General features: G+C 38.4%; 2 protein-coding genes across 2 annotated transcripts; both read right to left on the reverse strand.

The window, feature by feature from the left end:
* Positions 1 to 1,364: 1,364 nt before the first annotated feature.
* Positions 1,365 to 2,744, reverse strand: LOC121799296. Its single transcript, XM_042198617.1, has 2 exons — positions 2,698 to 2,744; positions 1,365 to 2,617 (listed from the first exon to the last, which is right to left on the reverse strand). The coding sequence occupies exon 2, from the start codon at positions 2,579 to 2,581 to the stop codon at positions 1,595 to 1,597; it is 987 nt and encodes a 328-aa protein (XP_042054551.1). The 5' UTR covers positions 2,582 to 2,617; positions 2,698 to 2,744; the 3' UTR covers positions 1,365 to 1,594.
* Positions 2,745 to 7,210: 4,466 nt separating this feature from the next.
* On the reverse strand, positions 7,211 to 9,452 carry LOC121799381. Its single transcript, XM_042198740.1, has 3 exons — positions 9,391 to 9,452; positions 8,682 to 9,191; positions 7,211 to 8,271 (listed from the first exon to the last, which is right to left on the reverse strand). Exons 2-3 carry the CDS (start codon positions 9,179 to 9,181, stop codon positions 7,725 to 7,727), a joined length of 1,047 nt encoding a protein of 348 aa, XP_042054674.1. The 5' UTR covers positions 9,182 to 9,191; positions 9,391 to 9,452; the 3' UTR covers positions 7,211 to 7,724.
* Between the last annotated feature and the right edge of the window lie 5,715 nt (positions 9,453 to 15,167).

Here is a 15,167-nt window from a genome sequence, read left to right on the forward strand (position 1 = left end):
GACTAAGTCAAGGACATAAAGGCATCCGCGCAAAAGGAAAAATGTGCAAGCTGTCTCGCTCCATTTTTTCATTCAAAACATTAGATAAATGAGAGGATAATTTTTTTAATATTTAATTAAATTCTATTTTCTTCGCATCATCTATCTAATTAATATTAATTCAAATCAATAATACTTTTTATTAGTTTATCAATAATCCAATCGTATCATTATATATTTATTAGTTTATCAATAATCCCAAACCCGAGTCTGAGGAAGCAAGTGGGTCGAATTGATCTAATGTGACTAAAATATCTTGTGAAACGGGCTATTTCCCAAACCTGAGTCAAGCGTGCTGAAGGGGCCGGGAAATGGGCTTTGATTGGGCCAAACTCCTCCATAGCTTTAAGCCGAGATGCGGAGATTCTAGCCAGTGAAGTGACTGTTTGATGAAATGCTTGACTGAACTGTTTGATGAAATGCTTATTAAGGCCTATAATTTATTTGAGCTTCCCTTTTCACTTTTTAGGACTATTTCTCAAACCGGAGTCCAAGTGTGAAATGAAGCGAAACAGTGAGAAAGAAGGTGGGTCAAATATCGCTTGTTAAAATACTCTCTCTATAAGTCATTTATAGTTTCATTTTGACTCGACATAGATTTTAAGAAACGATTTGACTTTTATGAAGAAAAATGGAAAAATGGGTTAGTTGAATATTGGCCACAGTTTTATATTATTGGTTTTATAATAACATGTGAGTGTAATGATTTAGGTGAATGGTGAAGCCCACTTACTTCGAACGGAAAAAAGATAAATGAAACTTTCAATTGCAGACACCCCGAAGTGCAAAAGGTTAAATTTGCCGATTAATGTTATTATTCTGACACCTTTCATTTGTCCACCTTACCTTGAGTGATATATGTGTTCTTTTGCTCGTTTTCATATAATATCTTGCACATCTCACACAACAAGGAAATACCAAAATACTCCCAAAAATTTGGAGTAGGAGAGAACAATAGATGCGCCCAAAAATTTGAATTTAAAAAGTTAAAACCAAACACAAAACACTCTCCATCGAATTGCTGATAACTTTATCTAATACAGTGGTTAGTCAGCATGTCGCTAAATCCTAATGACCACTCTAGTACATGCCTGGTAAGTCCTTGGGTTCGCCACAAGTGCGAACTCAACGAGTCACCGTGTGACTCCCGACGGAATCCCATAAATTTTTCTATATCCGATTTTTTTTAACAAAAATTGACAAAAAATAAAATTTTGAGATATTCTAAGAACGAAACAAACAAACATAAACAGCTATAAGCAACACCAAAATAACCAAATAAATCCACAAAACACAAACCATAGATTTTATGAATTTCATTATGCAAAAGGTTGTGTTACGCAGACATTCTTGACCAAATAATTTAAATTTTGAGAAAACCCAAAATCTCGTCTGAGCATTCGCATGCCGATTTTCCCAATGATCAATAACCGTCATGAAGTTTATTTCTTATATCTAAGCTAGATTCATACATAAACATCTGAGTGGATTTAGTAAACAAAGCGGAAGTTGTAACAATTGATGGCTCATGGCTTTGTAAATACCATCAACCTGCTCAGTGTAAGAAACACTGCCATCGGCGGAGCTCATGTCTTTCTGCGTGTAGGAATAAGGAACATCGCAAGTGCCCCTCGTCCCGACATACCGTACTCCTCTCAGGTACAGCAACCGAATTCGAAGCCATAACTGATGTGGTGGTGGTGTCCGCCCACTGGAGAGCGGGGTTTATATTGAAAGAGACTTTGATCGCTCCTTCCGCAATAAAGGGCAGGCAAGCTTTGATGGTGGTTTCCACCCCAGCTGTTAAAGAAAAGCTACGGCTAAAACTATAAGATTTCTGGTCTTGATACGTAACCTGAACAGCCATAGTAGCCTCTTGTCTGCCGGTGTTGGTGACAATGGATGCACCTGCCACGTAAGGCAGCTCGCCGTATATCCTAGCGTCCTGCATCCGATATCTGACGTTGTAGACGTTTCTTTGGGACACGAGCTCTTGCACCACCAGTCTTGCTTCTCTGGTGGTGGAGAAGACGAGAGCAGTATTGGTTGTTGCTGGCGTTGCGGAGTGCAATGGTGTTGTTGTTTTGTACTTTGACCGGCCAGAAGAGAGTGTGGCGGTTGTTGAAGGAAGACTGATCGGAATCGGCCCATATCCAGCTAGGACCGCTCCTCCAAAACAGCTCGCCAAATTTACCAACAGACACCCACTGGTCGGAACGTGAACCAAGTAAAACGTATTTGGAGGCTCACCAGGCGCCTGGAACAACCTGCATGAAGGCTCCGTAACGTCTTCCTTGGGCTGCTTTGATTCAGCAACGACGACGTTGCAGTTGTCCCTCTTCGACCAATACCTGTTGGAATTACTGAATCGGAGGTGAACGTATTTGGGGTTTCTTATTGTTGCTCGTTCCACCTCTATCTTCACGAGCGTGCTGAACACACTCTGCTCCCCAAGAGTTACTGACCTCTCTTTTTCGTTGTAGTATGAATGACCTCTACTAGGATTACTAATTGTTTTAATGGCGATGGAATCTGGAAGCATGAAGCGCCTACGAAAATTCCGTCGGTAACTTTGAGACTGTTGGCAAATGAATAACAAACAAGTCTAATACGCAATAAACAAGCTCATGGAAGATAGAGACAAGAGAAGAGAGCTACCCAAGTTGGGTTGATCTGGCTCCACAAATCGCCGGGAAGTTCAGGAGGTTTCGGTTTTGAAGATAGAGACAAGAGAAGAGAGCTACTCACACAAACTTATACCACTGCTCTATATTCTTTGAACTTTTTCTATATTCTTTAATCTTTTCTATATTCTCTAAACTTTTCTATGTTCCTTAATCTTATCTTTTATTCTTTAATCTTTAAAATATTCTTCAAAGTTATTAATGATGAAAAAAGTGAACGCAGGTGTATAGTTGCGGCACATCAAAAAATAAGTTAGTGCTAAAGGTCTTAAGAATAAAACTTTAAAACGGGCTATTTTCCAAACTCGAGTGTAGCATGAAATGAGTTCTTGGGCCCAAGCTATGTGGGTTGTGTTCGAGGGCCTCTAATGGGCTTTGACTGGGCTAAAGTCCATTACTCTAATCCAACGACATTTTTAGCTCAGAAAGTGTTTGATGAAATGCTTGGATGAATATTGTTCGATGAAATGCTTGGATGAATATTGTTCGATGAAATGCTTGGATGAATAAACACTCAACAACTTGGAGGAATCAAATTGATAATAAAGAATGAACAATCTTATTGATGAGCTACAGTTGATATTCGTAGTTTCCGTTACAAGTCAGAAGTTTATCTATGAAGCGAGCTTGCATATCAGAAATTAATTGCATGACGGATATTGATGATTGGGAAAAACGGCATGGGATATTCAGAAGAAGGCCGGAGCGGATTTGACAACAAAGTGGAAGTTGTAAGAACTGATGCCTTTGTAAATACCATCAACCTGCTCAGTGTAAGAAACCGTGCCATCGGTGGAGCTCTTGTCTTGCTGCGTGCAAGAATAAGGAACATCGCCTGCTTGTAAAAAGCTAAGGCCCAATAATATATTTGGGCTTAGAAAGTACAACCTCGTTCACCTTAAAGAGTTTGAGGGAGGGTGGTGACAAATGAAAAACAAGCGATAGTGTAAAGAGTCAGAGTAAATTTTTAACCGACGTCTTAAATTCGTCGATAGATATTTTGCAGACATTGTCTTTGTCGCCGCGGGCTATCCTTCCATTATAATTCTAGGAGTTTATTGACGGAAAAAATCGTCGGTAAAGCTCAACAAAATTTGATGAAATAAGGAAAAAGACTATTATATTTATCCAACGATAAAAACAAAGGATTAGGAGAGAAGATTACCAAAACTGATAAGTGGAAATGCAAAAGGGTTCAATCTTGTTTGTGTGATTCTTTGTGGAAATGCATCCACTCTATTTATAGATGATGAAGTAATTAGTATACTTATAGTAATATCAGCTTGTATAAATTTGATTGGTGGAAAGCTGTATTCAAAGATAAGATAGATGCAAACCGTAGAAAGATAGATAAATACATGCGAGTTTGTATAAATTTGAAGGTATCAAAAGATGAGATAAATGTATTCCTACAAAGATAGTAAAAGACAAATCTTGATAACTCCATGAAAGGCGCATATTAAAAGGAAATCTTAGATTTTAAGACGACCATATATTCTGAAAAAATAATCCAGCGCATAAAAAACGTTTTCAAATCTAGGGCCTTATATTCTGAATACGCATTCAAAAATATTTTCAACGTTTTTATGAATTACATATAAAAACTACAATAAATTCGAATCTAAATTTTTTGAACTCACCCACTTGTGCTAGGAAAAATATGGACTATACTTGCTTTTTCCATGATTAAATTTCTACTAACTCACTTCATTCACATTCTATTATGCAACCAATATAAAAAAGTAAACTCCATATTTCACTATTTTTTTCAGACCCACAATTCTTTACATTTCTTTAAAAAAAAGTCCAAATGCTATTGTTAAAAGTGACCATTATTGGGCCCTTATTGTGCCAATAGACTGAAACACGATGGGCTTCACCTCTGATCTTGTGCATTTTTTATATATGTTGATTCAAAACCGTAGTATAGATATGAATTGTTTAATTTTTTACCATCTTCACTTCGTCGAGTCTAGAGTCATTAATTTATATTCCTATTATTTGATGCTAGTAAGAATTGTTTATCTATTGCATATGTTGTTGCTGAGGAAAGAAAAAATGAGCAAGCTGTCTCGTTCCATCATTTTCTTTGTTTTAAATATCAGCTGCGAACCAGTGGTCCGATTCATGTCTTTAAACCAATGAAGCTTTCAACCGTTTTGGACCGGGTAAACCGGCCAGTTAGGGCGGAAACCGCCAACCGATTGGGCCCGTTTGTCCAGTATTTACAATTTTTTTGAAAAATATTGCTTTTGAGAGGAGTCGAATACATGTACCTCTTGGACAAGTGACAAAGGCATTTGCCACTCCACCACAAGATCCTACTTGACACCAATGGATATCAATTTTTATCAAATTAACTAATTATTCATGTTTATTAATACATTCTTACAAAATAATTAACTTATTTTACATATAACATATAAAATATCAAAAACAAATTTATCTATATTACCTAATAATTTATGTTTAGTCTTTTATAATTACATTTTATTATTCACTAAATTTTTATATATAAATTTGGATATATTTGTATAATATATTTTGGAGTTGTGAACATTGTCGAACTAATTTTAAAGACTGAACTAGAGACCAAATTAGGGTCATTAGAAGTTTTTTGATGAGATGCGTTGATGTGTAAATTATTTCGGTCTTCATTACAAGCTCATTTTACTTCATTCTAGTAGGTTTATTACTTCATTCCGATACGTAATACCTTGAAAATAAATACTTCTGTCCCATTAGAAATGAAACGTTTTCCTTTTTGGTCTGTCCCATTAAAATGTAACATTACTCTCTCTACTTTTTCTTCTCTCTTACTTTACTCTCTCTTCATTAACTCACAAAACAAGATTACGTAAAATCATGTGCCGAAATGCAAATGTTGCATATTTAATGGGGTGGAGGGAGTACTACATTATGGTTTTACTTACCTCCAGTAGATTTTGAAATGATTTAACACATGCTTCATTCGATGTCATTGAACTAAGTTTTTACTTTATTCACTTTAAAAAATACAATTCATTCTAGTAGGTTTATTATTTCATTAAAAAACGTTATTACTTCATTGGACAAGTTTTTTACTTCATTCTAGTAGGACTTTAAATGCTTCTACACATACTTTATTCAATTAGTTTATACAACATTATAGGTGCTTATTACTCCATTCGATTAGGCTATCATTTCATTTTGTTATCACCACATTTCGGGACGGTCACAACTAGTCGGTGGAAAATGTTCCTTTCTAATTTGTAGATGTCAGTTTGTTTGTGTGAAAATTGGTAGGTGGAAAGCTGTATTCAAATAAATGGGTGGAATTCCAAACCCGGGTCGAGCATGAGGTTCAACTTGGCCCAGGCATCTAATGGGCTTTAATTATCCAACTATTGGTTAAGCGACAAATGGCCCAATTCTTTTTATTTAGTGGACAAGTGGAGCAAAGGCCCACTTTATTCAACAATTTACATTCACGTAATCAGTCTTCAAACATCAAACTAATATAAAATTCTATTTTTATTCAATTATCGGCATTAAAGCCATTTATATAACAAAGTTGTGCTCTCCGTCTCTAATGTTTATAATGACCAATTTGTTGAAATGATATTAGCTACTCTCTCCTTCTCCGATCATAAGTGGAGCATTTCATTTTTAGAACGGATAAGTAAAGACATTGATGTTTCTATTTTAAGAAATATTTCATTTAAAAAAAAAGGAAAATGTATTAGAAGAGTATATCATTACCATTCTCATAGTATTAGATCATTGCTGTTGGATTATTGGCACTCCAACTGCTTGATAGGATGCGTGAATGCAAATTTTCTTACCCAAACCAAATAGTTGTCATTTTGGTTCGATTCGTGGTTGTGTTATTAATGTTTATTGATTTCAGATCATATTTTGTTCAATTCATTTGATTTGGTTCGAATTTTTCACTCACTTTTGTTTTCAATTTTTTTTTCAAATATGTTCGATTTAAGGAAGAAAGAGATGGTGAGGGCTGTGGCTGGCTGGCGGCGTTGTCTGACGACTGCCATCGCGAAAGGGGCACAGGTTCTTGCGCTACTACCCTTAATTCTGTTTTAAGAGGGTTACGCAAATTCATAACTTGTTAAAGCATAAATAAAAATGAAAAGTGGCACGTGTCGAGCTATCGATTCCCGAACGAGTCCATTCCAAGAATTTTATCTTCGTCAAGCCGAGATGCGGATATTCTAGCCACTTGAGTGAATAGTGTCTGATGAAATGCTTGACTGAATACTCAACGTCCAATTCGGCACCATCAACGGACGAGCAGCCCGGTGACGCCACACCTGCTCCGATCAAGGCCCAGCGATGCACAAAGAACACGGCCCAAGATCCACTAGTTATTCGAATGGTTCGTGCAAAGACAGAGCAGTGAGTGAATAGTGTTTGATGAAATGCTTGGATGAATACTGTTTGATAAAATGCTTGGATGAATAAACACTCAACAACTTGGAGGAATCAAATTGATAATAAAGAAACACCAATCTTATTGATGAACTACAGTTGATATTCGTATTTTCCGTTACATGTCAGAAGTTTATGTATTAAGCTAGCTTGCATATCAGAAATCAACTGCATGACGGTTATTGATGATTGGGAAAAACGGCACTGGATATTCAGAACAAGGCCGGAGCGGATTTGACAACAAAGTGGAAGTTGTAAGAACTGATGCCTTTGTAAATACCATCAACCTGCTCAGTGTAAGAAACCGTGCCATCGGTGGAGCTCTTGTCTTGCTGCGTGTAAGAATAAGGAACATCACAGGTGCCCTTCGTCCCGACATATTCAATTACCGCAGTACTCCTTGCAGGCACAGGAACCGAACCCGAAGCCATAACTGATGTCGTAGTCGTTGTGGCATTATCCCACTGGAGAGTGGTGTTTATCTCGAAAGAGACTGAGATCTCTCCTTCCACGATGAAGGGCACGCCGGTTTTGAAGGTGGTTTCCACCCCTGCAGTTAAAGACAAGCTACGGCTAAAAGTATAAGATTTCTCGTCTTGATACGTAATCTGAACACTGAACAGCCATAGCAGCCTCATGGTCGCTGGAGTTAGTAAGCACGGATGTGCCAGCAACGTAAGGCACCTCGTCGTGTATCCTGGCGTCCTGCATCCGATATACGACGTTGTAGATGTTTCTCTGGGACACTAGCTCTTGCACCACCAGTCTTGCTTCCTTGGTGATGTTTTGGACGTCCGCGTTTAACATGTCGCTCTTCCCTTCGGCGGAGAGACGTGCGCAGTAATTGTTGTTGCCAGCGTTGCGGAGTGCAATGGTGTTGTTCTCGTCTACTTTGACGGGCCAGAAGTGAGTGTCGTTGTCGTCGATGGAAGACTGATCGGAATCGGCCCATATCCAGTTTGGGCTGCGCCTCCAGAACTGGCTATCCCAGTGATCTGACGTTATCCGGACATGTCCGTCGGGCATCAACGACACGCGATGGCCTGACGCCTCCTCATTAGGATCATCGGATGAGAACTGCAGGTAGTTGTACCCATCCCAGGACCTTCCTTCAAGGAACCTGAACATGCATGGTCTAAATTATGATATTGAACCTTAATTTATTAAAATCTGTGACGCAGAAAGACGTATAAGAATGACTGAACTATGAGGTTATCAAAGACAGTCTAATCACTTGAAACGATATTAATATTATAAAATAAAAAACCACAGTCAAAACAAAGACATCCGCTATTTATAAGCGTATACGATACCCTAGAAACTCAAAAAACAGTAAATTATCTTTTCTGCCTCCTAAATGATGTCAGATGGCCAAAATCAATTTAAATTTCAAGTCATTCTAACACAGAACGTTTTTTACATGTTTTAGATGTTGCCAACACCTATTGCTGGAACTGCATCAATCTGACTCGACTAGTAATCAATTTTCGCTGTGTATCATTAGATGATGACAATAATACGTAGCAGTACCTGCCGTTATCCCCTTTGAAAGCCACGTGGGCAGGCAGTTTCACCAATGTACTCCAATCCACAAAAGTTAGGAAATCGTACGAATCTAGGGCGTTTACCTGCACGAAAACGCCCCAGTACTCCGTATCTACCAACAGGCGCCCGCCGGTCTGAACGTGATTAAAGTAAAACGCACCTGCCGCCTCACCAGGCGCCTGAACCACCTCGAACAACGTGCATGAAGGATCCGTTGTGTCTTCCACGGGCTGCTTTAATTCAGCAACGATGCCGTTGCCGTTCGCTCTCTGCGACCAATACCTGTTGAAATTACTGAATCGGAGGTGAACGTAGTTGGGGTTGCTTGTTGCTTGTTCGACTTCAATCTTCACGAGCGTGCTGAACACACTCTGCTCCCCAATAGTTACTGAACTTCCACTTCCACTTTCGTTGAAGTATAAATGCCCTTTATCAGGATAACTAGCTGTTTTAATGGCGATGAGCTTTGGAAGCATGAAGGCCATGATAGGTCACCTACTTGTAAACATATATACATGCAATCAATCAGTAACTAGTATTAATATTTCTGACAGAAAACAATAAGAAGAATAGCTAAGTGTTACAGTTACTTAGGAAGAAGAAATAATTAAAAAAAAAACTTTGATGAAATAAGAAAAAGACCATGTATCCAATGATTAAGAGTTGAAAAAAAAGGATTAGGAGAGAGGATTACCGAAAAAGGATTAGGAGAGAGTTGAAAAAGGCTTAATTTGCTTCAACCTTGTTTGTGTGATTCTTAGTGGAAAAGCATCCTCTCTATTTATAGATGAAGTAAGTAGGCATGCTTTTAATGTCGCTGCTGAGGAGTTTGTTGCAGTTGGGAAACGCAAATTTATCCGTAAAAAGCAGTTGGAATAAATTGTTTAAAAATTCTTTAAAATTTGTTTTAACTTTAGAAAAAGTTAGAACCCTTTATTTTAGAAAAAAGTTAGAACCCTTTATTTACACCATCTGTCCGCCTTTAATTGTCCAATTTTTCATTTTCGTCACTATTTTATTACTTTTGACAATGGACCCACTTTCCATTATATTTTTAAAACTTATTTTATGTCAAACCGAGACTATTATTGGTGGATGGAGGGAGTATTAGTTTTACGTGAGTCAGTGGAATATACGTTTACTTGCTAGGCCTGTTCATTTTAATTGATATGGATAGCCTAAAATATTATCTTGATGAGATTAATCACTGTTTAACCATGTAATTTTTTGACAATTGCTGTTGTTCAACATTCAATAATTAAACCTGTAACAGATTTAGCAGCTTTATTTTATTATTTAATTAAACGGCGATAAGGAGTGTTCTGCCTAAAATGTCCTCACCCAAAAAATTCACATCCCGCCACCTCCAAATTCGCAGGGCAAATATGGTATATGTCCCTCATTTCTAGGCACAACTCTCAATGCAAGAATATAATACCACCAAAATGTCGAGAATTCAAATAATGGTATTTGTGGCTCAAACAGTGCGGGCCCAAATCTATTTCTCGGGCTGACTTCAAAATCAATAAGAAACATGAACAAAGGTTTAAGCCCAGAAATACACCCTTTTCTGCCTATATATAGCAACTTGAACAGGCCCTAAAAATAGTACTTCCACCGTCCACGAAAAATAGAGCACATTTAAAAAATGAAAATTTTCAACAACTTCTCTCTTATTTTTTTCCCTTCTTTCTTACTAATAATATGGACTCCACATTCCACTAACACTATTTCTCTCTTACTTTTTTCCTTCTCTCTTACTTTACCAATTCCACATTAAAATCCGTGCCATTCATAATGTGTCATATTTTTCATGGACGGATGGAGTATAAATGAAATGAGATATTTAATGATGGACGGATGGAGTAATATACCATTCCGCCCCATAAAAATAGAAATTCTTTCCATTTTGACATATCCTATAAAAATAGTCCACTTCTATTTTTAGTAACGTTTTTTCTCTTTAATGAGCATCCTCTACTACCAATATATATTTCAATTACTTTGTTTTTCTATCTTTCTTACTTTACTAGTGATTGTTCATTAAATTATGTGCGGTCTCAAAAGTCTATAGTTCTATGGGACAAATGAAGTATAAATATTAGACACATATTCTACTAACATTTTCACTTATTTTGATCAAACAAAATATTAGGGCATTTACAATGGGAGAAAGAGAGGGGAGCAGCGCTGCTCCGGAGAGGCGCGACCATCCACTCGCAATGCCCATTGTAGGTGACAGGCCACGCGGAAGTGTGAATTTTGATTTCTTTTTTCCTTTTTTTGATATCCGTAAAAAGCAGTTGGAATAAATTAGATGGGATAAATCAGATCCGTCCGCGAATAAAAGACCATTTTATCATTTTGAGGCGCATGCCAATAAAAAATACATTTGTCTTTTTTTTATTTTTAATAAGTGAATTTCAAGTCTATTAACTCATTTTAGGTTGTCACGGGTTGTAATGAATAATTAGTAAAATAAGAGAGAATGAGAAAATGTAAATTGTTATGAGTTTTAATGGATAATTGATAAGGTAAGAGAGAATGAGAAAAAGTAGTTGAAATTGTATTGTGGAGATAGTGGGGCCCATAAATGACAAAGTAAAAGAGAAGAAGAAAAAGACCGTCATAAATAGATATCACCTACTATATCTATGGGACAAACGGAAAAAGATATATGGCATACTTCTACGTAATGGAAGGAGTATAAAATAGATAAAAATTTGAAAATCCTTATTCTGAAAAATTCGTATAACAGTATCTCATATTTCAAAAAGTCAGTGAATTTAATTCCAAATTAGTTAGAGATATAGCGAAAACAAAAAGTACTTTTGCAACGGTACTTCGTATTGGCGAATGTTCTTCATTACTCCCTCCGTCCCACATAATTTGGGACACTTTGATCGGGCACGGGTTTTAAGAAATGTAATGAAAAGTGAGTTGAAAAAGTTAGTGGAATGTGGGTCCCACTTTTATATATTAGTTTTATAAATAAATGTGAGTAGGAATGAGTTAGTGGAATGTGAGGTCCACTATCAAAAATGATAAAAGTGAAATGAGTCAAATTATGTGAGACGGCCCAAAATGAAAAACTGGGTCAAATTATGTGGGACGGAGGGAGTATTATTTTAACCTTCTCAACGTAACAGCAGAAACAGTTAAGAGAAGTTGTAAATGGATTCATCACCTGGCAACGGTGACAGCCCACGGTGTGACGTGCTGGTCCTCCGATAGAAATCCTCCACGCCATCACCACCGGCGGATTTCAAGTCCTTTTCAGTCACCGGCGACTTAGCCGCCGGAACATTCTCTCTCATCCCATTCAAATTGCTCTCCATCAAAAAACGACATTACCATCTCCCGGTTTTCGATTCGAGCTCGCAGCAGCCGCCACCGCCAACGGAGCTCCGATCCTTCTCCGAATCAAGCTCTTCGAAACGCCGTAAACAGCAACACTCTGCACGGGATCAAACAAAAACAAATTCATAAATCGGAGAAGAAAAAACAGGCATTAGTAGTGGTGAAGGAAATCAAATTTGCAGAAATCAAATTTGAATATTTTTATTTGTTTCTGCTTTAAATACCTAAAAATCATGTCTTTAGAGCATCTCCAGCCCTCACATAGCCTTCACACTGCCACATCATCAGCACTACAATTCTCCTGCCACATCAGCTTGCCACATCAACTGGACATCAAATAGCCCTCACATAGCCTTCACACTACCTATCCACATCACTAATAACAATTATATAATTTAATTTACACTCGTATCAACATACGGAATTTAATTTACGAGACAAATACGGAAAATTCGAATAATAATATTAAAATTTCAAAAAGTACAATAATTTAAAAAAAATACATTTAAAAAAATTACATTTAAAAAAATTACATAAATTTACATAAAAACTAACGCCTTGCAATCCTCCGCGCCCACAACTCTTCAACTAAATCCTTTTGGAGTCGAATATGAGCCTCCGTCTGACGCATATCGGCATGTGCTTGGAGGAGGGCTTCTTCATCGTGAGGTACCCCACCTCGTACGTTGGCGGTGGCGACGTCGTGGCTTGGACCGGCCTCATTATCGTCGTTGGCCCAATCAGTCAGTTGTACACCTTCATCTTCGACAATCATGTTGTGCATAATAATACAGGCGTACATAATATCAGCAATGCAGTCGACATTCCACAAACGCGTTGGTCCCTTAACTGCAGCCCATCGAGCCTGAAGCACACCAAATGCGCGCTCCACGTCCTTTCGCGCCGACTCCTGCCGCGTCGCAAAGTAGGCCTTCTTCGCATATGATGCGCACCGGATCGTCTTCACAAAGACGGGCCACCTAGGGTATATCCCATCCGCCAAGTAGTAGCCCATATCATGCTGGTTGCCGTTGGCGACAAAACTGATGGTCGGACCGACGCCCTGGCACTGCTCGTTGAAAAGGGGCGACGAGTTGAGGACGTTTAGGTCGTTGTTCGAACCGGCTATCCCAAAATACGCATGCCAAATCCACAACCGGTAATCAGCTACGGCCTCGAGGATCATCGTGAGATTTTTTCCCTTGTAGCCGGTCGTGTAAAACCCCTTCCAGGCAGCGGGACAGTTCTTCCACTCCCAATGCATACAATCTATGCTGCCTAACATTCCCGGGAACCCATGCTGATCCCCGTGCATCCGCAGCAGATTCCGGCAATCTTCGGGGGTAGGCTTTCGGAGATACTGATCACCGAATACTTCGATCACGCCCTGACAGAAATACTTCATACATTCGATGGCAGTCGTCTCACCGATGTGGAGGTATTCGTCCCACATGTCTGCCGCGGTGCCGTAGGCCAACTGCCTGATTGCCGCAGTGCACTTTTGAATAGGGGTGTGGCCGGGTCTGCCAGCCGCATTGTGCCTGAAGCGGAAATACAGATATCGCTGCTCCAAAGCGTTAACAATACGCATAAACAAGTCCCGCCTCATCCTAAAACGACGCCTGAAATGGTTGGCGTTAAAACGCGGCTCCTCTGCGAAGTAATCTGTGAACAGACGCTGATGTGCAGCTTCATGATCACGATCAACCACTTGTCGACGGTGGACAACTGGTCGTGGGCGAGGTGCCGCCGGCTGCATATAACTCTGCATCCATCGATCAACCTCACGGCTCGTATAAGCATCTAGCTCTTCGTTCATCATTTGCTCGTACTCATCCGCATCCACACCACTACCACCGGCATTACTCATTTCTTAAATTGATCTTGAACAGAAAGTAAGGTAGAGAGAGAGTACTCGTTAAAACAAGTGGTGCGAATGAAAATGACGTTCAAAGCGCGTATATATAGTGTTTTCAAAAGAAAAATAAAATAAAAAATAAAATCTGACGCCGGTTTGACGCCGATCCGGGACCCACAATGACGGCGTCGGAACCGGCGTCGGAACCGGCGTCATCGCGCGAATCGGCATGGCCACGCCGATTTCGCCGACGCCGGTTCCAATGGTTCGGCGTCAGAACCGGCGTCGGCGAAAAATCGGCGTCGCGATTTTGACGCCGTTACTGGAGATGCTCTTATGGCCCTATTAAATTTGGCACTTTCTCCGATATAGAATAAGTAAAGTTGATCAAAATCAAATGCTCTTTTGACAATCCATTTTTGTAGGAACATATCGTAATAAAAGTATAAAACCAACTTACTCTTGACTTGTTCTAGTTAACAAAATAATGAATAATTTGGACTTTGTCCGATTAATCTTGCCAGATTAAGATTTCTCCTTTAAATTCGTTCGTCAGCCAAACTTAAATGAAGTTTTTATATAGAATTACTACAGCTCAGCTTGCAAGATACTGAATAAATCTTATTCACAGCCTTTTGAAATAATATTAATTGTATCTTTCATTTCTTATCACATCTTTTCATCTACTAAATTTAGTCCATATCCAAATCTAACCTTTTCTATGATCAATATTTTAACCAAATTTGCCTCAATTATTTTGATACTTTATCAATTTTATATTAAAAATTGTGTTATCTATAAAAAAAAATTTAGTGGACATTGGATATTAATCTATATAGTTATTTTGTTTGTCGGGATCTCTTACTTTAAATATTTGGTCACTAATTTGTAACTTTATCCATAAATGACGGATTTAGAAAACGAAAATTATAGGATCAGACACGGTAAATAAGTTTTTTTGTCGACCTTTACTTGCAATGCATGCATGCACTATCACACCATCAAATCCATGATAACTCCGAAAATAAAATCAAATAGAGGTTTCCCATATCCCATAGACCCATACCCCACATGAATCGTCTTGCATCATAGTAATTGATTAACAATTATTTTGGGCGTTTGTCTAAACAAATATGTATTTCTCACCAAATCCCTTCCTAAGTCAGAATTATTTAATTAATGGTACAAGTTAGACAATAGTAATATTATTACGTCTTAAAATTAATAAGCAGACCCCCTCCCTCTAATAACCT

The sequence above is a fragment of the Salvia splendens genome, chromosome 4 (assembly GCF_004379255.2).
Source record: "Salvia splendens isolate huo1 chromosome 4, SspV2, whole genome shotgun sequence".
In the NCBI taxonomy this organism is placed as follows: domain Eukaryota; kingdom Viridiplantae; phylum Streptophyta; class Magnoliopsida; order Lamiales; family Lamiaceae; genus Salvia; species Salvia splendens.